The 21,127-nt window shown below is 67.5% G+C and overlaps 3 protein-coding genes across 3 annotated transcripts; 1 reads left to right on the forward strand and 2 right to left on the reverse strand.

Moving 5' to 3' along the window:
• Positions 1 to 1,979: 1,979 nt before the first annotated feature.
• On the forward strand, positions 1,980 to 9,622 carry RBFOX3 (RNA binding fox-1 homolog 3; the record flags this gene model as incomplete). Its single annotated transcript, XM_082008367.1, has 11 exons — positions 1,980 to 2,757; positions 3,677 to 3,814; positions 4,312 to 4,365; positions 4,887 to 4,979; positions 6,062 to 6,122; positions 6,418 to 6,471; positions 6,770 to 6,902; positions 7,485 to 7,524; positions 8,114 to 8,175; positions 8,494 to 8,572; positions 9,578 to 9,622. Exons 1-11 carry the CDS (start codon positions 2,047 to 2,049, stop codon positions 9,620 to 9,622), a joined length of 1,470 nt encoding a protein of 489 aa, XP_081864493.1. The 5' UTR covers positions 1,980 to 2,046.
• Positions 9,623 to 12,737: 3,115 nt separating this feature from the next.
• Positions 12,738 to 17,149, reverse strand: ENGASE (endo-beta-N-acetylglucosaminidase; the record flags this gene model as incomplete). The annotated part of the gene is made up of 14 exons (XM_082008003.1): positions 12,738 to 13,130; positions 13,262 to 13,376; positions 13,469 to 13,571; positions 13,678 to 13,832; positions 14,066 to 14,238; positions 14,344 to 14,452; positions 14,677 to 14,780; positions 15,138 to 15,303; positions 15,489 to 15,637; positions 15,753 to 15,910; positions 16,027 to 16,175; positions 16,479 to 16,680; positions 16,804 to 16,880; positions 17,049 to 17,149. The coding sequence occupies 14 exons, from the start codon at positions 17,147 to 17,149 to the stop codon at positions 12,738 to 12,740; spliced, it is 2,154 nt and encodes a 717-aa protein (XP_081864129.1).
• A 1,892-nt stretch (positions 17,150 to 19,041) lies between these two features.
• Positions 19,042 to 20,440, reverse strand: C1QTNF1 (C1q and TNF related 1; the record flags this gene model as incomplete). The annotated part of the gene is made up of 3 exons (XM_082008024.1): positions 19,042 to 19,592; positions 20,033 to 20,178; positions 20,298 to 20,440. The coding sequence occupies 3 exons, from the start codon at positions 20,438 to 20,440 to the stop codon at positions 19,042 to 19,044; spliced, it is 840 nt and encodes a 279-aa protein (XP_081864150.1).
• Positions 20,441 to 21,127: the final 687 nt, after the last annotated feature.

Raw genomic sequence — 21,127 nt, forward strand, 5'->3', positions numbered from 1 at the left:
TCTCATGTACTAAATGAAGGCCACGGGCCATTAATAATCAGAATTTCTTTTAATGCAAATGTGGAGAGCCGCCCCAAAAAGCACCATGCAGGAGCGTCCCCGGTGCCCCCGGGAGGGGCGTGCGGTGTGTGAGCAAGGGACACCTGTCAGAGCCCCCTGTCCCTGGCACCCCTGGGCCGGCACCGTGCCACGGGCTCCCCGCGCAGCTGGGCACCCCGAGCTGGGAGTGCTGTCTGGTTGCCTCTCTTGGGGTGCAAGGGTGGGTCCCCAAGGCCCCCCGGGCACTCGGTGCAGGGAGGGACCCAGGGAAGGGGCTGCTGTGGGGCCAGGGCCCCGGTAACCCTCCTGGGAGGAGCAGAGGGGCCGGTGCTGCCCGGGAACGGGGCTTTTCCCACGCTGCAGGCAGGCCAGAGCAGCCGGCAGGGGAGGACGCAGGCAGCGCGGGGCACGGAGCCGAGCAGCAGCCGTTTCCCCATGACATGAAAGAGCATCACACAGCCAAAGCTGTTGCCGTCCCCCTCCCCGCGGGGCCCTCGTCCCCGGCAGCCCCCCGCCACTGAGCCGAGCAGCCCCGTCCCCGCCCGGGGTGGACGGGCAGTGCTGGCAGGAGGGAGGCACTGGGAGCCTGATATCTGCGCCTCTGCAGCACCAGCAGCCCCGGCGACAGCGAGCAGCAAAACAGGGGAACCTAATGAAATAATACTTGGGCTGACAGGCACTGCGACAGCCCTAATTAATAACAGATACGAACGTGGCTGTCGGGACGGGCTGGCGAGGGGCCAGCGGGGCCTGAGACCTGAGCCGGTGGGGGTGGTCCCCACCCCGGCACCCGTCTGCGTCCCGCTGCCCGCCGGCTCTTCCTGCCTGCGCAGCAGTGCTCGTCCCCGCTGTGACGGCGGCTGATGCTGGCTATGGTGACGGCAAGGACAAGTGTCCGGCGCAGAGCACGCGGGAGTGCTGCAGGCGGCTCCGGCTGCTGGCTCCATGCACACAGGCGGGGAGGGTCGGGCACTGGGCATCAGGGGTGCAGGCAGGGAGGGTGACCGCGGTGACCGTTCGGGCTCAGCGGCCGGGGCCAGGCTGAGCGCAGGATGGAAGCCCTCCGGCCTGCAAGGTGGGGTTTGCAGCCGCGCTGCCCCAGCTGCCCGGCGCAGGGGCAGTGCCGGGGATGGGGCTCCGCCATCCTGCAGCACCGGCAGCCCCGGGCCGTGCTGGCAGGTGCGTCTGGCTGGTTCATCCCCGAGCAGCTGAGTCAGCACGGGAAGGCGCTGGCGAGCCCGCCAGTGACTTGCAGATCTGTAGCGGGATTATTCACGCTGGGTTTGCATGTGGTCCCCGCCGTGCCCCTGGCGCGGGCTCCGCTGCCTCCCTCGCAGGCGCGACGGCCCTGCTGGCCAGGGGACAGCGGCTGGCAGCGCAGCCCCCCCGCCGCCCCCCACCGTCCCTCCACACCGTAAATCGGCCGCACGCACAATTAAGGAGCTTGTCTCCACGGGCTGAGCCACAGATGTATTTCATGGGCGAGAGGCAGCTGCAGCAGGTTGTAAAGCATCCGAGGGGCTGCCGGCGCGGCCCCACGCGCTGGCTCAGGCGTTCGCAGCCGCTCAGCTGCCGGCGGGGGCTGCTGCCGTGCGCCGTGGTGGGCGTCCGTGTGCGGCAGCGGGTGCGGCACATGCGCGTGCAAGGGGGAGAGCCCATGGGTGCCGCGGGGCTGTAAGGACAGAGGGTGAGCGGGTGTGGGTGTGCAGGGGAGGCATGGGCTGGCAGCCCCACGCTGTCCCTCCGGCCCCACGCCAGCCCCTGCGCAGCCCTGGGCCTGTGGCGCAGGTGCAGCTCGCCCCGTTCGACCAGGGCAGCCAGGCCGGCTGCGATAGAGCAACGGGCCTAATCAAACATTTCGCAGTTAATTGATGCCTGTCTGGTGTTTGCCGAGGGGCCATCGACATCCCTCCTCTCCCCAGACGCCCCTCCCTGCCTCCCCAGCCCCGCTCCCCTTGGCTGCCACCGCCGTCACCAGGACGCAGGGTTTGCTGCCTGCAGGTGCTGATGCCGTGCAGCCGCCGCGGAGCTACGCTGCCGGCCTGGCTTTGCCCTGCGCTGGGATCCAAGCCGAGGGCTGCTCTGGTTTCCTTCCCTGAGGAGAGGGCAAGGCGCAGGCTCCCCCAGCTAAGCCCCCCATCACGCCAGGCGCCCCGGCCCCGGCACTGCTGGTGCCTGGGCCAGGCAGCCCCGTCCTCCCGCTGCCCGAGCCCCAGTGCACCGGCCCAGCAGGGCTCCGGAGCGGGAGAGGGTGGGGACTCGGCTGTGGGCGACGCGACCCGGGAGCTGCCACGGCACAGAGACAGCCCAGGGTTTGGCAGGGGGACACATCAGGGGCTGGGGCGTGGGTGGGGCTGGGGGGCCTGGATCTGGCTGCGGGGACCAGGACCCCTCCCCGGGGCAGGTCGCAGCCCACGCACCCCCGGGTGTCGGTGGCTAAGGGGGATGGTGCCACTGTCTCGGCAGGGTAACCAGGACGCCACGGCTCCGCCGGACGCGATGGCTCAGCCCTACCCCCCGGCCCAGTACCCCCCGCCCCCCCAGAACGGGATCCCCGCAGAGTACGCGCCACCGCACCCCCACCCCACACAGGACTACTCGGGGCAAAGCACAGTACCGGAGCATGCCATGACCCTCTACACACCAGCACAGAGCCACGCCGAGCAGCCGGGCACCGACGCCAGCACACAGTCCATAGCAGGGACGCAGACAGTACCGGTAAGGGAGTGGCGGCTGGGGGGGCGGGCGGGGGTCCGAGGGCAGTGTTGGAGCTGCCAGGAGGGGTGCCGGGGCAGCAGCGCTCGCCTGGCCGCAATGCCTTGGGGTGCCGGGCTGGGTGCCCCCGCCGCGGCCGCCAGCTCTCTCCCTCACAGCCCCCCCGTCATTTCTAATCAGTTGTAATCTACCTGCTTGGCTGCCTTCCCACCAGATAGCTTCAATTACGGGTTGTAACGCAGCGCCGGGAAAATGCTGAGCCGAGCACTTCCCAGCCCGCCCGCAGCAGTCCCGCGTGCGGGGTCTGCCACCCCCCGCCCTGAAAACACCTGTGTGCCACCGTCACGGCCCCCGGGCACTGTGCCTCTGGCTGACCAGGGGCACACAGGCCAGCACGAGGATGCCGCATGCTGGCCGACTCTGGGGTGGGTCACCCCCCACCCTCCCCCAGGCCCCCGACTCCCCTGGGTATGCGCCCTGTGCCCCCCAGCTCTCCGTGCCCCAGGTCCCCGGCAGCACTCCTGGGGTGGGTGATGCCCTGACCCCGCTGGCAGCACTGGCCAAGGCGGGGAGGTGCAGGCAGCGCCGATGGCTGGTTCCCCAGGCTGGGCTTTCCCCGACACCCCAGGCAGAGCTCCCCTCCAGCATCCCCCCAGCTCCCTGGTCTGTGCGGAGCAGTGCAGGGAGCGCCGGGACCCCCCTCCGTGCCCCCTCCCCAAAGTGGGGCTCCTGCACTGCACCGGCTGCTGGCAGGAGACCTGCGAGGTGCTGCCTGGAGCTCGGGCACCACAGGGTCCGGGGTGTCCCTGGGGGCAGGCAGGGCCAAGCGCAGGGCCGGGGGACGGTCCCTGAGCCTGGACCCCCGCTGAAGGACACGGGGCTGGCGAGGCCGGGGGCTGACGGCCGGCGGGGCTTTCCGCAGCAGACAGACGAGGCGGCACAGACAGACAGCCAGCAGCTACACTCCTCAGACAACACAGACAAGCAGCAGCCCAAGAGGTTACATGTCTCCAACATCCCCTTCCGGTTCCGGGACCCCGACCTGCGGCAAATGTTTGGGGTGAGTCCGGCCACCGCATCCCGCTGCTCTCCGCTCGAGTGCTGCCCTGTGACACCGCAGGGACCCCGGCACTGTCCTGTCCCGAGGGCCTGTCCTGCCCAGCCCAGGGCATAGGCCCCTCTGCCGCTGCTGGCCGGCAGCAGTGGTTTGCAGGATTTGCACCCTGGTTAACAGCCGGGCTGTCGCACCAAGGCCCATGCGTGGGGGGGGGGGTGACGGCAGAGCCCTTGTCCCCTCCCCAGCCCTCACTGGGATTCAGAGTGGTGCAGGCTGGTGAGATTTTGGGGAGACTCCTCAAGTCCTGGAAGAGCAGGTGCCGTGGGAGGGGCGGGGGCTCTCCCTGCATGGCACCAAGGGTCCCCCGGTCTGGGCCCCGGGGCAGCCCCCTGCCTGTCCCTGGCCCAGCCAGGCGCAGAGCCCTGTGCCGGCAGCCCCAGCTGCGGGCGTGGGGCCGGGGGCTCTGCGGGTGCTCACCCCTCTGCTCTCTCTGCTTGCAGCAATTCGGGAAGATCCTGGACGTGGAGATCATTTTCAATGAGCGGGGCTCCAAGGTGGGTGCTGCCTGCGGCCGGCGCCGTTACAGCACGCCCCAGGGAGGAGGCCAGGTGGAGCCGAGAGGCCTGGGGGCTCCTCTGCCCGCTCCCCCCTCCTCTCCTGCCCCACAGGACCCAGGCACGGGGTACGCCGTCTTGGGGCAGCCCCGTCCCGCTGCCCTGTGCCAGCTGGGGGGCCCGTGCGGGTCCCTGCGCCCCGAGCGCCAGCGGGAGGGGAGGGCTCGCTCTGCCCCCGGCACCGGCAGCTCGTGTTCCTCTGTGTGTGGATGTGTCTGTTGTATCTTCCCCGCTTTCTGTGCCCCTCTCCCAGACTCTTCTCCCAGCTCGCGGGTGATGCTGGGGCCTCAGCCGGGACCCCCGGACCCAGCGGGGGCCGCGGCCCGGGCTCTCCATCTCTGCACTGCGGCAGCCTCACCTCCTGCGCCAGCTCTCCTGATTCACCCCCTCTCTCTCTCTGTCCCCGCACCCTCTCTCTGTCTCTCTGTCTCTTTCTTTCTCCTTTTCTCCTCTGCTCACAGGGTTTTGGGTTTGTAACTTTTGAAACTAGCACAGATGCCGACCGGGCACGGGAGAAGCTGAATGGCACCATCGTAGAGGGCCGGAAGATTGAGGTGCTCAGATAAGTGTGCTAGTGCCGTGCCTGCGTGTGCGTGTGTCCCCTCCACCCTGCCCGGGGGCCCTCTCCTGCCGGGGGCTGCAGGCAGGGCAGAACTGCCTGGGGGCTGCGGGCAGGGGCAGCCGGGGCAGGGGCACTTCAGGGCAGCCCTGGGTCCTGCTCCAGCCCCGCATGCCCCAGGGGAGGCTTGCCCAGCGTGTGCATACGTCCGTGGATGCAGCACGAGAGCATGTGTGCGGGCTGCCGGGGAGATCATCACTTGGTGCAAGGACCGCCTGGCTCAAACAAACCTCCTGTGTGCGGGGAGAGCTGGGGCACTGGCCCGGGCTCTGGCTGCGTTTTGCCGGTTACAGAGGGGTCTGGTGGATGCCAGCTGCCCACAGCCCCCATGCCTGCCGCGCAGCTGCCCTGAGCTCTGCAGGGAGGAGAGGGGCTCTCTGCTCCATGTGCCATCCCCACCTCCCCTGTGCCCAGGAGGGAAGGGTGCTGCACGGGGCTCCTGAGCCCGCTGTGCGAGCAGCTAATGTGCTGCCCAGCACATGGCAGAGGGAGTGGGATGCAAACGTCCCCGGCAGTGCTGAGCACAGGGAAGGGCAGCCTGGCAGGGCACAGCAGTGCCCCGTGGATGGACCCTGCCTGTCTGAGAACTTGGTCCAACAAAGCCGGGCAGGAGCTCACGGGTGCTTGCAGGAGTGACCCGGGCTCCTGCTGGAAGCGCGTCCTTCCTGCAGGTTGGGTCAGGCGTGGGGTGGGGACGGGAGGCGGCTGAGCCCAGCAGCAGTCTGTTGGGGCTCAGCCGGAGCGTGGCACTGCAGTGGTCAGGGCATCGGCCACCAGCCCAGCCAACGCTCGTCACTGGATACGGGGTAGGAGCCGGGAGACCTGGGCTGGGCAGGGGTGCGGGCAGGACTGTGTCACAGCAGAGTGACTGAGGGCAGAGACACATCTCCCCATGTGGCCAGCGTCCTTCGCTCCGGCATCTGAAGCAGCAGTGACGCGCACCGAGTGCGGCCGAGCGGGCCCTGGACTGAGCCCCGCTGTCTGCAGGCACTGAGCTCCCGTCCCCTCTCTCCGCAGGTGAACAACGCCACGGCCCGGGTCATGACGAACAAGAAGGCTGCCAACCCCTACACCAACGGTAAGGGCCAGCGCGAGGAGAGCCGGAGCTGCGGCAGGCAGGGGCAGCCGCGGGCACCCGCGCTCCCTTGCTGCCAGGCTGCCGCTGAGCTCCCGCAGCAAACGCCCTCCGCGCCCTTGGGCAGATGCGAGAGCAGCCACTCCCTGCCCACTGTGGGGGCACAGCCCCCCGGGGCACCCCACGTCCTGCAGCTGCGCAGGGCAGGGAGCTGTGGCCCCTCGGAGCCCAGCTGGGGGGTGGGGGGAGCGTGCCGGGGGGAGCGTGGCCCCACCTCACCGGCTCTCCCTGTCCACAGGCTGGAAGCTGAACCCGGTGGTGGGAGCAGTCTATGGCCCCGAATTCTACGCAGGTAACGTCTAGTTGGGGCTGGCCCTGCCGTGGGTCCCCCTGAGCTTCGGCTCTGTACCATGTCCAACCCTGCTACTGCTCTGAGCAGTGAGCAGCCCCCGGCCCCTCTCCCCGCTCCTGCACCCCTGCATGCACAGCTCCCCCCGCCCCATCCCTTTGCCCCAGTGTCCCCGTGGGGCCGTGCCCGGAGGACAGAGGATGCTCTGGCATGGGATGCCTCGCGGTGGCTGCGGGGGTCCCAGCCGTGCGCTGTCGGGAGCTGCTATGGAAAGCCCACGTTTGTCCCCTCCCTCTTGCAGTAACGGGGTTCCCGTACCCCGCCACGGGGACGGCTGTGGCCTACCGAGGGGCCCACTTACGGGGACGAGGACGCGCCGTCTACAACACCTTCCGGGCTGCGCCGCCGCCACCACCCATCCCCGCCTACGGCGCGTGAGTACCCGGGAAGTGGGGGCCACTGTCTGCCTCGGGGAGGGGGTCCGTTTGCTGCTGCGTTGCTTCGATTCTGCTGCCATCAGCATCGGCGTTGCCGGGCTCGCACTTTGCGGGGGGGCTGCAGCTCCCCCAGCACCCGCCTGGCCTCAGGCTCTGCGAAACCCCCCAGGCTGCTGCCCCTCGGGGTGACCCATGTGCTCAGCAGCCTCCTGTGCCCCAGAGCGTGGACGGTTACTCCAGACACGTTGGTTGGTTTAATAGAAAGACTCTTTCTCCCGGCATGCACAGCCACTCCGGTGTCGGCCACGGCCCCGGCGATCTGTGGCTGCTCGGTGCTCCCAGCAGCGATCGTGCCCCAGACTCCTCCATCCCCGTGGCAGCCCCTGCGCTTGGCCGTGCCCTCTGCCCGTCCCCACATCCCTGCCGGGAGTCCCAGCCCCGGCCGTGCCTGCCCTGCTCCCCAGCACCCTCGGGCAGCCTTGGCGGCCGCTCCTCGCCCATCGGCTCCCCCAGGTCACCGGCTTCACCCTCTCGGTTGGTGACGCAGGCCAGGCTCTGACACCTCTGCCTCTTCTGCAGGGTCGTCTACCAGGACGGGTTCTACGGAGCCGAGATCTACGTAAGTGCCATGCCTGGGTCTGGGCCGCACCGGGGACCCTTGCCGGGGTAGGGGCGAGTGGCACCGGGCAGCTCTGCGTCGGGCTCTGCCCGCTGCCAGCCCCTTCCCCCGGGGAAGGCGGCTGCAGCCCAGGCGGAGCGCGGACCGGAGCGAGCGGGGTGGCACCACGCCGGGTCCTGTGCCCCCGGCCAGGCCCCTCGCAGGGCCAGCACCGCATGGGATTTATGGCCTCGGCGAGCGCCGGTGCACTGTCTTACACCAGCATTTAACCTCCATATTTAAGAAGCCACTGGTGATATTTCAGGCAGGCAGCTGAAGGATTTATCTAACGTGACATCTCATTAAAGGGATCAGGGAGGTGACATTCTCTCTTCTGGAAATTTAATTTTTTAAGGTTAATGTTTGTGAAAGCCCCGGGGGAATGGTAATGAGGCTGGTATGCGCCTGGTGGCATGGGCACCCGCTTCCCCGTGGGGTCCCACCGCTGCCACATGGCAGTGCCCAGGGGGTGCCCAGCTGGCCTGGCCCCCTGAGCCCCCCCCCGCGGGTGCTGCCCCCTCCCTGACAGCAGTTTTTCCCTCCGCTGCAGGGGGGCTACGCCGCCTACAGATATGCCCAGCCCGCAGCGGCAGCGGCAGCGTACAGCGACAGGTAAGCGCCGCAGGCATTGCTGCCGGCGGGGGAAAGCCCCGTTTCACCCCCTGCACCGCCTGGTCTGACACACCCCAACTTTTGTGCCCCACGGGACGAGGACGGAGCCAAGCACGATGGGGGCGTCCTGCAAACCAGGGCCCCTGCACTCCCCTTGGGCTTGGGCTGGCAGGGACTGGCGCCCAGGCAGGGAGAAGCGGGGAGGTCCCGGGGGGCTCCCAGGCGCAGCAGGGGAAGGAGCAGCCAGGAAGGGGGCTGCTGAGGGGAGACGAGACCCTGACCCAAGTCACTAATGGCCACTGCTGTGTTTGCTCCTAGTTATGGCAGAGTGTATGCAGCGGCAGACCCATACCACCATACCATCGGCCCCGCTGCCACGTACAGCATCGGCACCATGGTAAGAGCAGCCCCTGCGGCCTTTCTTTGCTTCCCGGCGCGAGCTGCAGCCAGCCTGGGGAGGGGGGCCTGGCATGGCAGCCCAGGGAGCCTAAGGGGTGTGGGGACAAGCGAGGGGTGTGGGGACAAGCGAGGGGTGCGTGGCAGCCCTACATGTGGGGGCTGTGGGAGGGCGAGCCCGGACCTGGCGGCAGCAGGAGCAGCGCAGCCCCTGCCTGGCTCTGTCAGCAGGCAGGCAAGAGAGGAGCCCCCCCGCGTGCCTCCACCCCACGCGCCCTGTTACTCCCGGCCGGTGGCAGCGCCCCGCAGTGCTGCCCACGCATGCCGCTTCCCGGGGGCCCAGCTGCCCCCGAGTCCGGCTGCCCTGGCAGCGCCCGGGGCCCTGCCTGGGGACCGGGAGCCCCTTTCTCCTCCCCGGCGCAGGGCTGTGTCCCCAGGCCTGGGCACGTGGCCATGCGCAAGGAGCGCGCGTGCGTGCCAGCGCCTGCAGCCCACCCGCTCACCGTGACTCTCAGCTAGCTTCACAGCCAGCATCAAAGATGAAAAACTCCACTCATGGGTGGCATGTCAAAGCCCGACTATGTTTTTCTTCCTTTTTTTGAGCACCCCCACCCCTGGCTGGTGCTGGGCTGCCAAGCGCCCCTTGGCACTCCTGGCGCCGGACGGCCACTAGCGAGGGACAGGGACGGGCTCTGCCACGGTCCCTGCGGGCAGGAGGAGGTCTGGCCGTGGTGGTCCCAGGGCAGCTGGTGCTGAGCTGAGGGCGCTGGGGCTCAGGGCACCCCTGCCCCGAGGCAGCACCCGCGGCCATCCCAGCATCCCGGCAGCGCCGGGCACCCTTGGCCCTGCCCGCCCCTCTCGTCCCAAGGACAGAAGCGATTTGGTGTGATTTTAAAGAGGAGGAAAAAAAAAAAAAGAAAAAAAAAAAAGAAAAAAAAAGGGAAGAACTGGGCTTTGCCTCTCTCTCGAATACTGATTGGCTTTTTTTTCATCTTTGATGTTGCAGGCTAGTCTATACCGAGGAGGGTACAGCCGCTTCACTCCCTACTAGCAAGACAGACACAGCCCCTCCCACCACTAGCACTGGCTGCTCACTAGCACCAAACCAAACCAGGCAGACAGAGCCGAGGCCGAGCCTCTGGAGGAACCGCGGGCGCTGCCCGGGCAGGCTGGGGCTGGGGCTGGGGCTGGGGCTGGCGCTGGGCTCCGCTGAGCCTCGGCAGCCCACGCTGTAGGGCTACCTCAAGCCGCTCCATCCTGCCACCCAGCCGCGTCTCCTGCACCGTCCGCCTGCCCCGGCGCAGCCCTGCGCCTCGGTGCTGCCGAGCGGCCCCTGCCCCCGGCACCCCTGGGGACCGCAGGGAGCAGGGCTGGCCCTCGCCCCAGCAGCACCTCGCTCCCGGAGCCGGGCTCGCGGGCTCCCCGGGCAGCTCCCCTTGAGCCCGAGCCCTCGGTGGGCGCTGCCCTTGCTGGGGGTGTAGAGGGCTCGTCTGCCGGCAGGCGTAGGGGGCAAGGCGCCGACGGCGGCCCCGGGGCAGCCCCTCTGCCCCCATAGGAGAGGCAGGAGCCGGTGGGGGCTGCTGCACGCTCCTCGGGGACAGAGCTGGGCTGGGGTGGGCGCGGGACCCCGAGGACAGGCCCCCGGGCAGTAGCGCTTCTCTGGGCTGGCTGCGCGGCTCTGCCGAGGAGCGCCGGTGAGACAGGCTGGCTGCGCAGGCGTGGGGCGCAGTGCAGGGCTTGGGGGGTCAGGCAAGCGCCCGCGTCCCCCCTGGCCGGTAGCTCAGCCAGGCTGCCCCGCACGCCACTCCAGCGAAAGACCTGCCTCTCTGTTTCTGTTGTAGTGAAACCGCAGCCGTTTCCTTCTGGGACCAGGAAGGGCAAAAAAAATCCACACACACACAAAAAAAATCAAAAATAAAAAAATTAAAAGCAAAGCAACAAAAAAAAAAAAAGCAAAGCGGCAACAGCCAAGTGAAAGTCCCATACTGTCCACACACGCACCGAGCGAGCGAGTCCCGGAGGAGCGCCGCGGCGAGCACGGACCGGCCAGACGCGCCAGAAGGGCCCCTCTCCGCCCCGGCCCCGCAGCCCGCGGCAGGGAGGGAGAGCCGGCATGCCGCCGAGCGCGGGGGCGTCCGGAGGGACCTCCGCCCGCCCAGACGCAGGGCCTGGGCACCACGTCTTCCTTTCCGTCCCGGCGCAGCGGCGCTGGGGGTGCCAGCGGAGCGCTGCAGCACGCCACCCCTTCCCTGGCTCTGGGGACTGGGTGCCAGGGTGGGAACTCGGCTTTGTGTTTCCCGAGCTCCGGCGCTTGCCGGTCATCAGTGTGTCGAGTGTGCAAGGCCTCGGCTCTCATGCAGAGCCAGGGCAGCAGTGCAGCCGCTTTGCTGAGGCACTGGGTGTTGCAGGGGGACAAGCCTCTGCCTTTTAAAGGGAATTTTTGTTAAGAGGAGCTTGCAACTTGCTTGCGATCCCTTTCCCCTCCCTCCCTTCCTCTCCATCCGCTGACGTACCCGGGGCTCCTACCGTGCAGGGAGCAACCCTGACTGATGCTGCTCGCAGCCCCCTGCGCTGAGCCTGGAGGAGGACTGCCCGGATCCCGCTCCCACCGGCTCCGCGGTGCGGGACACGCTCATGGCTACCCGTCCCTGCCCGAGAGACAGCGGGATACCGCCAGCCCTCGGTGCGGGGTCTTGGCCATTGCATCGCCCAGGACTGAGGGCCGGCGTCGCCCGTGGGCACCAGTCCGAGCCCCAGGGTCGGTCTGCAGCAGCTGGCGTGCTCGGTCCAGTGCCCGCTGGCACGAGGTGCCGCGGAGCCCACCCCGGGGTGCAGCCCCGTCCCGCAGGGCGGCCTCGCGCTCATCCCCCCTCCCCGCGTGGCTCCGCCACTCCTCAAACCTCACTTTATAGTCTGCAGATGCCCCCGACGCTCCAGCAACGAGCTCCCCCTTTTCTATTCCCCGTGTACATAGCCCCAGCCGCCCCGGCCCCGCGACCCCTGTACAAAGCTCCTTCCATCGCTGTACTGGCTTCTTCTTACAGCAAACCCCTGCACCGGCCGCCGGCGCGCAGGCTGGCGCTGGCCCATCCTGTATGCTTCAAAGGTGTGACCATTCTAATAAACATTATTATTATTATTATTATTATTATTATTATTATTATTATTACGAGGATTATTATTATTATTATTGAAATTATTAATAAAGATTTCTTTCTTCAACCAGGGCGACTCAGGTTTTGACTGGGGTGCTGGCATGGGGGCACGAAGCCGTGGCTGGCACAGAAGGTCTGGCTGTCCGGGCTCGTCGCTGGGCAGGGGGCTGCAGCCTGCAGCAGGCAAGGGGGAAACCCACCAGGGCCCCCAGCCTTACCGTAGCGAGGGAGCGGGATGCCAGCACGGCAGGAGCCCTCTCCCCTGGCTGTGCCGAGCCCTTCATTTTTCAAAATGTCAGATAATTCATTTTGGAGCGAGTCCCCCACCAGAGGACCAGCAGCTTAACTGCTGACATATTAATTTTCCTGACCGGGAGCCAGCATTGTTTGTGGGACCAGGACCGGCGCTTGGAAGGAGCTGGGGCTGGGCGACCCCGCTGCGCAGCGTGCTCGCCTGCCTCCCTGCCCGCTAATTGCTTGCTCACCAGACTGTGAGAAAATAATTGCTGCTATAAATTTTCTCTTTCTCCCCGTAAAATATCCAGGGGAGGCAGCATGGGCGCAGCCGCTGCCTGCAAGCCCTGGGGTGGGTCCATAGTGGACAGGCACAGTGGCCGCCCGCGCTGGGCTGCTCCTTGCGGCTGAGTGCCGCAGCGGAGCTGGTGCTGGTGGCTCCGTACCCACGCCGGGCTGGTCCCTGAGGTGAGCAGACATGGGGCTGGGGGGATCTCCGGGTAGGTGTCCCCAGCCCGGGTGCATGCAGCTTGCGTCAAGGGCTGCAGGACTGGGACTGGGGGCCCCGGCCAGCGCCCAGCAGGCACCCGTGGCAAGGGCTGAGCCCAGCCATGGGGTGGGAGAAGAGGGACCCACCAAACCAGAACAACAAAATGCAGCCTCCACCCTCTCGGCCCCCCAGCACCGGCTCTGCTGTGCCCCACGCCTGCAGCCCCCCCGCCGGCACGCAGAAGACACGGACGCAGTGCTGCACCACACTTGCCTTTAATGCCCGTCTCAGCTGGTGCCGCCGGCTGGCTCGGAGTAGACCAGCACCAGCCGCCCCCAGCCGCTGGGGTCCACAGGCAGCTCGTCACGCAGCACCGGCTCCACCAGCAGCTCCAGCCGGCAGGACTGCCCGGCCGCCGGCCGCGGCACCACCAGGCCCACGGCGCGGTACAGGCAGGCGTGTGCCAGCCCCAGGAGCTGCAGTGGCGACTGGCCCTGGCGGCAGCGGGCACCCTGGCTGAGGACGCGGAAGCAGCTGGCCTGACCGGGTGGGAAGGCCCAGCGGAGGGTGAGGCTGAGCGAGAGGTGCTCCACCTCGGGGCCCTCACGCCACCAGAGCTGCGATGCCGTCAGGCTCTGCACCTGCGGCGGGGAGGCCGCCACGCTGGCTGCATCCAGCACCTGCGGAGGGAACCACAGGACCATCGGGGCCAGGGCCAAGAGCACCGGGCGCCCTCCTGCTCTCCTGGTGCAGGGTGGCATGGGGCAGCACTGGGGTGGGTGGGTCCCAGCCGGCAGCGGTGGGCACTCACCCGAACCTCCCCAAGGAGGCAGGTGAAGGGCGTCTCCTGCGGGCTGGCCTGGTGGCGGGACATGAGCAGGGACAGGTCTCGCAGGCTGCAGTCCTGCAGGTCCAGCTCGTAGCACCTGAGAGCGAAGGGGCAGGGCGGGCATGGTGCAGGAGGGCCCCGGGTTGCCCCCATGCACCCACGGATGTAGGGTGCCAGCAGGGCACTCACCGGCTGGTCCAGCCGTGGAAGCCACGGTCACAGGTGGCGAGCAGCTTGGCGAGGGCGGGTGGCGGTGCTGGGAGGAACCGGGGGTGGTGCCGGCTGTTGGGCTCTGCCGGAGGTAGTGGGGTCAGGAGAGGCGGCGAGGGTCTGAGTTCATCCGGTGCCCTGCAGCGGGTGCTTGCTGCAGAGAGCACGGGGAGGGGCAGGGTCCTCACCAGGCAGGGAGGTGACGTTGCCCTCGTGGCAGGTACCCGAGTCCCAGGTGGTGAGCTCCAGCGCAACTGCAAACTCGTCGGGGTGTGGCCCCTCCAGCTTGTAGACAAGTGTCAGGAAGAGCTTGGGGGGCGCCGGCATCTGCAAAGAGAAAAGGCTGATGACCCCAAATCCACCCAGAGAGAGACAGAGAGAGAGAGGAGAGAGAGAGAAAGAGAAGATGCATTGGGTTAGGTCTGCTGGGCAGTGCGGGCAGAGAGCCCCGTGGCACGCTCACCGCCAGGCCCCGGGGCTGCACAGCTCTGCCCGGGCCACGTGGGTCATGCCATGCCGGCACGGCACCAGCCCAGTGCTGAGGAGGTGGCAAGAGGGCTTCGCCCCCCAACTCACCGGATGGCCACGCGCTCCTCGCCAGGGGGGATGGTCCCCTGCACCCTCAGGGAGCTGCCCCCGCACCAGGCGTCCTGCAGGCAGCAGCTGGTGCTCAGCCTGCCCTCACGCTCCGGGTAGAGGGGCTGGATCTCCTGCGCGCTCAGGTCGTACCAGGGACCAGCCTCTTCCTCCTGCAGGACAGGTTAAGCTGGGCCAGGAGGGGAGCCAGGAGCACGGACCCCCCCCTGCCCAGCCCACCCCTGCACAGCCAGAGCCAAGCCATCGCCCACACTCACCTTCCCAGCCAGGAACCTGCTGGTGCCCATGCCCAGGCTGAAGGAGGTGGTGAGGGGCAGCGTGCAGATGCTGTGCGTGGGCAGGTACTCAGCCAGCGAGCCCCAGAACCTGGAGGAAAAGGTGGGTGTCCGAGCAGAGACCCCTGCTACAGCCGCTGCCCAGGCATGGCATGGGGCACTGCCCCAACCGGGGCACAGCAGGGCCAGCCTGGTCCCAGCAGGCAGCCACGGTCTCCCGGCAGCCCTGCCCTGCCGCCCAGCAGCCCTCCCGGGCTGGGGTGCTCCCGGGCCCATCTCCCTGCCACAGCCCCCGCCCTACCGAGCCGCCCTCACTTGTTCTCATTGTGCAGGAAGTTTTCCTCCCCGAGGTGCTCGTAGACCCAGCCAGGAGCGAAGATGGCTGCAGAGAGGCCGTGCTGGCGGATCAGGCGCAGGGACTGCGGAGATGAGTGGTGAGCAGCACAGGCCGGGCCAGGTGGTCACCTTGTCACCTGCCCTGTCTCCACTCCCTCAGGTCCCGCTGGCCGCATGGTGGGGCAGGACAATACCATGGGGATGTACTGCAGCATCTCCCTCTCCAGGGACTGCGGCACTGGCATCTCCCAGCTCCCCCTCCATGCGTGGCTGGCAGCCCAGCAGTTCCAGGTTCCCACACTCCTCACCACTGCATCCCCAGGTTAGCAGCCTGGCATGGCACCGCATGGCACAGCGCGGCACAGCCATCGCTGGGAGCTCAGAGCCCTGTGCCGGGGGAGGCCCAGGGTCCCGTTCTGGCCTGGCCCTGACGCACGCACCTTGTCAGTGTTGAAGCCACCACCGATTACGTCCCCACGGGCAAAGACATCGATGCCGATGTAGACGTCGGTGTGGCGCAGCCCGGCCAGCCCGCGCGTGCGCTCCAGGTGCTCCTCCTTCCAGTTGTAGTTGGTGAACAGCCCATCACAGGCGTCGAAGAACACCCTGGGGACGAGGGTCAGGGTGGCAGGGCGGACGCTGCGGCTGTCCCCACACACCATCCCACCAAAGGCTGTGCAGGCCATGCCCTGACAGCCCTCAAGCATTGGGTTTGGGGTGGGCTTATGCCTCCCGCTCAGGTCTGGTTTTGCCTGGGCAAGATTGTGGGGGCAGGCAGGGCCCGGCCTCACCTATTCTCCTCGTTCAGCTCATTCTGCCATCTCAGTGCGCCGTTCTGCAGGACGCTGTCGTACCAGATCACCAGCCCCCCCGGCACGGCGCTGTGCACCTGCGCCGTCAAGTGCCGCAGGAAGGGGGGCAGGTTCCCCACTGCCGCCGGCTGGCAGGAGAGAGCAGGGACAGGTCAGCACGGGGTGGGCGAGGGGCCTCACGCGGGAGCAGGGTGAGGGCAGGGGAGGAGGAAGGGAGGTGGGCAGGGTGCGACAGCGGCTCACACTCAGCGTGTTCTCCACGTTGACCAGCCAACCGTCGAAGCAGAAGTGCTGGGCGATGCGGGCCAGCTGCTTGCTCACAGCGTGGTACGCCTCCTCCCCACCGGCCAGGAATGCCTCGCACAGCTTCTCCCCGTCCGTCCACTCCGTGATGAACGTGCCTGGGGAGGCGGCAAGAGCAGCGTTGGCTGCACACCCTGACAAACCCACCACACCCCTGGGGCTCCCTCAGGCCTGGTCCTGCAGCCGCCGCTCCTGCAGCCAGCCCTGCCCTCACCCAGCACGGGGACGCCGTTCCTGTGTGCTGCATTGGTCCAGCACACAGGCGGGATGGTGACCGTGTGGTGGCTGAAGTAGATGAAGACATCGATGTACCGCCAGTGGTAGAAGACGTAGGGGTTACGTGTGGCTGAGCCCTGAATGAACCTGCAGCAGCAGAGAGGGAAGAGGGTTGGGCAATGCGCGAAGGACGCCGGCAGACGGCTGTGGGGCTGGGCAGGAGCCTGACTCATGCCCTGGGAGCTGGGCAGAGCTGTGGCACTGAGCCACCCCTGTGGACCCTGGCTAGGGCTGGCCCGAGCAAGGTCACCGTGCTCCGGTGCCAAGAGCTAAACCCCTCCATCCCTGCTCTCCTGCGGCCAAGCTGACAGGAAACAAATCAAGCAGAAGAGGTTTGGGGTTCGTGATGTAAAGCTCTGCTGCTACATCTGCCCTCCGCCCAGCACGTACCTGTCCTCCAGGTACCCGCCGCGCATATCATGGCACACCAGCGTCCGGGGCCTCCTGCTGTGGAGCGGGGGCTGGCGCTTCGCCAGCGGCACGGCGGAGACGTTGAAGTCGTCGTTGCTGTCGGGCTGCCAGGCCAGCAGCTCCTCCAGGCCAGACAAGAAGAAGCTGATGGGCTCCGTTGTCCTGGTGTCGAAGTGCCTCGCTGGGGCAGGTGGGGAGAGGGAGGACGGGGTCAGCGGGGAGCGCTGCCCGTGTGGCTCAGCCCCGGCCCCAGCCCCGGTGGGGACCCGGGGGCGCAGCGGGCGCCCTCCCCGCGGTGCCTCACCTGGCAGGGGCTGCGGGCGGGCGCTGACGGTGTCGTGCAGGACGGTGGTTCCCAGGGGCTCCGCCGCCGGATGGAAGCTGCCCGGGAGGCGGGTGAGGGCCGGGCCGGGCCTGGCAACGGCCGCCGGGCCGGGCCGGGGCAGCACCGCGGCCAGCGCCCGCCGGGCCCCGCGGAGCCCCGGCCCGGCCCCGATCCCGATCCCGGCGCCGATCCCGGCCCGGCCCCGATCCCGGCCCGCCGCCCACCTCCGCCGCCGCCGGCCGGCCCGCCTCGTTTCCGCCGCCGCCGGCTCCTCCGCCCCGGTCCGCTTGCCGCGCCGCCCGGGCCCCTCCTGCGCCTCCGCCATGGCCCCGCCGCCGCCGCCCGCACTGACGGCGGCGCCGGCCCCGGCCCGGCCCGGCTCTCCCGGAGGCGCGGCCCGCGGAGCTCCGCCCGCACCAGCCCCGGCCCCGCACCGCCCCCAGCGCCCGGCCCGCCCCCGCCGCGCTCGGTGCCGCCTGGACCCGCGTGTCCTGGGACAGGGCCGTATTTCCCGGGATGGCCTGTGTGTCCGGGGATGGGACACGGGTCCCGGGATGGGACACGTGTGCCGGGGTGCAGAACAGGCCCTGCTGTGCAGGCTGGGCAGAGCCGGTACCGGTGCTGGCAGCCGCCCCACCGCAGGCAGCCCTCCCCTCGTGCCATGTGCCGGCAGCGCCAGCCCTGCCCGCTGCCCGAGGGGCTGCCCGCTGCCGCGGGCCCTTTTCCCCACCGCAGGGCTGGGACCGGGCCCTGGGCTGGGCAGCAGCAGGGCAGCTGCCTGCACCGCTCCTGCAGGGTCCCTGGGGCCAGCCCCGCGGGGACGGCAGTGACAGGGCCCTGAGGGTGCTGCCAGCCCTCACAGCCCTGACCGGCCTCACCTGGGCCCCCACCCGTAGGGCTGGGGCTCTATTTAAGCTCAACCCTGAGTCCTCCTTCCCTTCCCTGCTGTACTGGGGGATGCTGGTCTTCAGCTGCAGTCCTGCCCAGCCATGGGCCCACCGATCCTGACCCACTGGCTTCCCAGCTTGACCTCAGACCTGCCTCATCACTGTGGACTTGCTGGATGATCTGGACTCTTGGTAAACCCGGCCACCAACTGCAGCCTGCCCGGCTTGCAGGCTGACTGGCCTGTTACTGCACTCAGCTCCCCGGCCCTTAGGGAGCAGCCGGCCCTCATGGAGCACAGCGTGGGTCTCCCTGGCTCTCTGGGGACAGTCTGCCCTTCCTTTCCTTTCCTTTCCCTTCCCACCAGCAGCACCCTGTCAGCCTGTAGCTCTGGGGGAGCTCCTGCACCCCAGGAATGGGAACCTGCCCTCAGCTGCTCAGAGCCCCTGCACATACAAAGCAAGAGAATGCACTGGAAGTGTGAGTAGGACTCGTGGGGTGTTTAATGTGGTCAGAAGCTGTATGGGGGGAGTGGCAGCATGCTGCCCTGGGGCCCACTCTGCTATTGCATCTACAAAAATACAAAGCCTGGCCAGCAGATAATCTAACTGAAGGGGAAGCAGCTGAGGCCAAAAGCCCTGCACCCAGGGCTGCCAGTGAGGAGCCAGCCCCTCCTCGGCAGCGTTGGTACCGAGCAGAGGCTGCGGTGGGGGTAACTGTGACGGGGAGTTGCAGAGGGGAACTGATGCAATCTGCTCCTCCATGAAGCACTTGGGGGAAGTGTCAGCCCAGGGGGTACCCAGCGCCATGCTGCAACATCTGTGCCGTTGGGACCCAGCTCTGCAGAAGGAAAGAGGGGCCCTTAGTGGTTTTATTGCCTTTCCTGCTGGATGCTGAGCATCCTCTGCCCTATTCCAGGAGAACTAGCCTGCAAAGCACAGCACAGTGTGAGTGCACATGTCTGCAGTGCCTCACACCAGGGCACCGGCCATCAAACCCATTCAGTTGGGGCCAGCTCACAGTCAGTGCCACAAACGTCTGTGCCCCAGCAAGCCCAGCTCTGAAGCAGGCGCAGGTGGGACGAGCTCCCTGCCTGCCCCAGGTAAGCAGCTGCTTCCTGGGGCACAAGTGCAGCAGGGGCTGGAAATGGCTCCGACTCTTCCAGGTGCCTCCAATCAGCCTTGAGGAGCTGGGGGTATTCACACACTTGTGCAGCTGCTGGGAGTAGTGGCACATAGAAGGGCTAACAGCTTAATGGTGGGTGGCATGCCTGGGGCGAGGGGGTGGCAGGGGCTCCCCAGACACCCATCCCAGGGCAGGGGGAGCAGGTGCTCAGGGGTCCCCACTGTACTTGATGAGGTGGCCGCTGAAGGTGATGTAAGTGTCGTACTCATCACTGAAGACGGCATTCTCGCGCTCGCCCTTGTAGAGCCGCACCCAGACCTCGTCCTGCTCCCGCAGCTCCAGCATGACACTCTGGCTCTGCATGATGCTGCGGTCGCTCACCTGGGCGTAGAGGATCACCACCTCTGCCCCGTTGTGCACGATGTGCAGGTATGTCTCCTTCTGGTTCCAGGTGTGCACGTTGAGGCTGAAGTAGTAGATCCCGGGGACGTAGCAGTAAAACTTGCCCGTGAACATGTTGAAGTGGTCATAGAGGTTGACAAACTCCGTGTCAAAGATGAGGGTCTGGTAGTAGTCGTTGCTGTGCAGAGGTTTCTTGCGTCCCACCGAGAAGGCGGCATAGTGGCTCTTGCAGCGCTCCCCCGGGGCGCCCACACTGCCTTTCTGTCCCTTGGGCCCCGTGTGGCCCCTGCTGCCGGCCACCCCTGTCTTGCCGAACTTGCCCTGCATGCCTCGCTCGCCGCGGTCCCCCTTCTCGCCTGGGCAAAGCAGGAGGGACAGTTGTGCTGTCAGAGGTGGTGTCATCTCTAAACCCAGTGCCCTGGAAGCCCCTGTGCCTGACAGAATGGGATGGAGACAGCAAGGACCCCCCAGCGCCTGCCCCCTCCCTGGGGGTGGTAGCAGCCCTGATACTGCTTCCAAAGCTGCTGCCCAGAGGCCACCAGAGCAGGAACAGCGCAGGCCCGCTGCTCCTCTGCCCACGCAGGGCGCGGGACCACAGGCACCAGCCCCAGCTTCTTGCCTCCCAGTTTGTGTGAGACTGGCACCCCAGAGATCTGGCACTGGGAGCCCAGCCTTGCGCTGGCCCTGGACTAATGCTGCAGACCAGGCAGGCTCACGGCGCCTGGCAGCACGGGGTGCCCGGGCTGCAGCTTTGGCCACGGGCAGTGCCATGGCACGGGGCCTTGCCAGCCCTCACCTTTCAGGATGGTCATGTTGATCTGAGGCAGGGGCTGGTACTGGGGGTAGGAGAAGCGCTGGTCGGGCAGCTCGCAGCAGCGGACGCAGCGGGGCCGCGGGGGCAGCCCCTCCTGGGCGCTGCCAGCCTTCTGCTCCCGTGCAGCCCTGGGGAGGGCAGAAAGCAAAGCGCAACAGGGAGCTACGGGTGGGGGCCGGGGCCCTTTGTCGTGCCAGAGCTGCCCCGTCCCCTGCCGTGAAATGCCCCGGCCCCGGGGTCCCCTCACCTGGCAATGTGGTGCTGGGACGGTGCCTCCTCGGGGTCCGTCTGCAAACGCTGGTCAGGGCTGGGGCTGGTCTGGCCCTCCATGGGGGAGGGCAGCAGCAGGCAGGAGAGCAGCAGGACACCGAGCACCCAAAGTCCCTCCATGCTGCGGCAGTGCCCTGCGAGATGCCAGGGATGGCTGAGGGGGACGGCAAGGCCCGGCAGAGCCAGCAGCTGCAGAGATGCCCTGCTGTGCCAGCCTGGCTGTGCCCTGTGCTGTCCCTGGGACAGGACATGGTGCACCGTGCAGCACCGGGCAGGGCATAGCTGCACTTCCAGCCCCAAAAGGCTGCTCTTGCAACAGCCCTTCCCCAACAGAGCCTGCAGCGTGGGAACATACATCTGCAGGGACCATCTATACCTAAATAGCTGCTTATAGCTGGACCAGTGCTGCTCCTACTTAGCTTGGCTCCAGATGGCTCTCATGGATGCCCAAGAGCTGCAACTCAGGGTGTCAGCACCTGGGAAAATTTAAAGGCAGTTCAAGATGCTGTGGGGCAAATGTTGGGGTGCAATCCTGCCTGTTGTGGGGGACCCCAGCCCTGCCCAGGGAGGGATGTGCATCCCTTTTCCCTCCCCAGAGCTGCCAGCCCTCAGCCCCCACCCCTGCGCCTGGGCCCTAGGTCTGAGGGTTTGCAAGGAGACAAAACCCACTTCTCTGGAGATATGGATGAGGGATGGCAGTCCCAGCTGGGAGCCAGCCACCATGAGGAGAAACCTTCTTGGGAGCCCACATCCTGCATGGGGCAAACCTACCATCTGTAGTAACTGGCAGCACCATGGCCCAACCTG

The sequence above is a fragment of the Phaethon aethereus genome (genome assembly GCF_964289735.1).
Source record: "Phaethon aethereus genome assembly, chromosome: 18".
NCBI lineage: Eukaryota > Metazoa > Chordata > Aves > Phaethontiformes > Phaethontidae > Phaethon > Phaethon aethereus.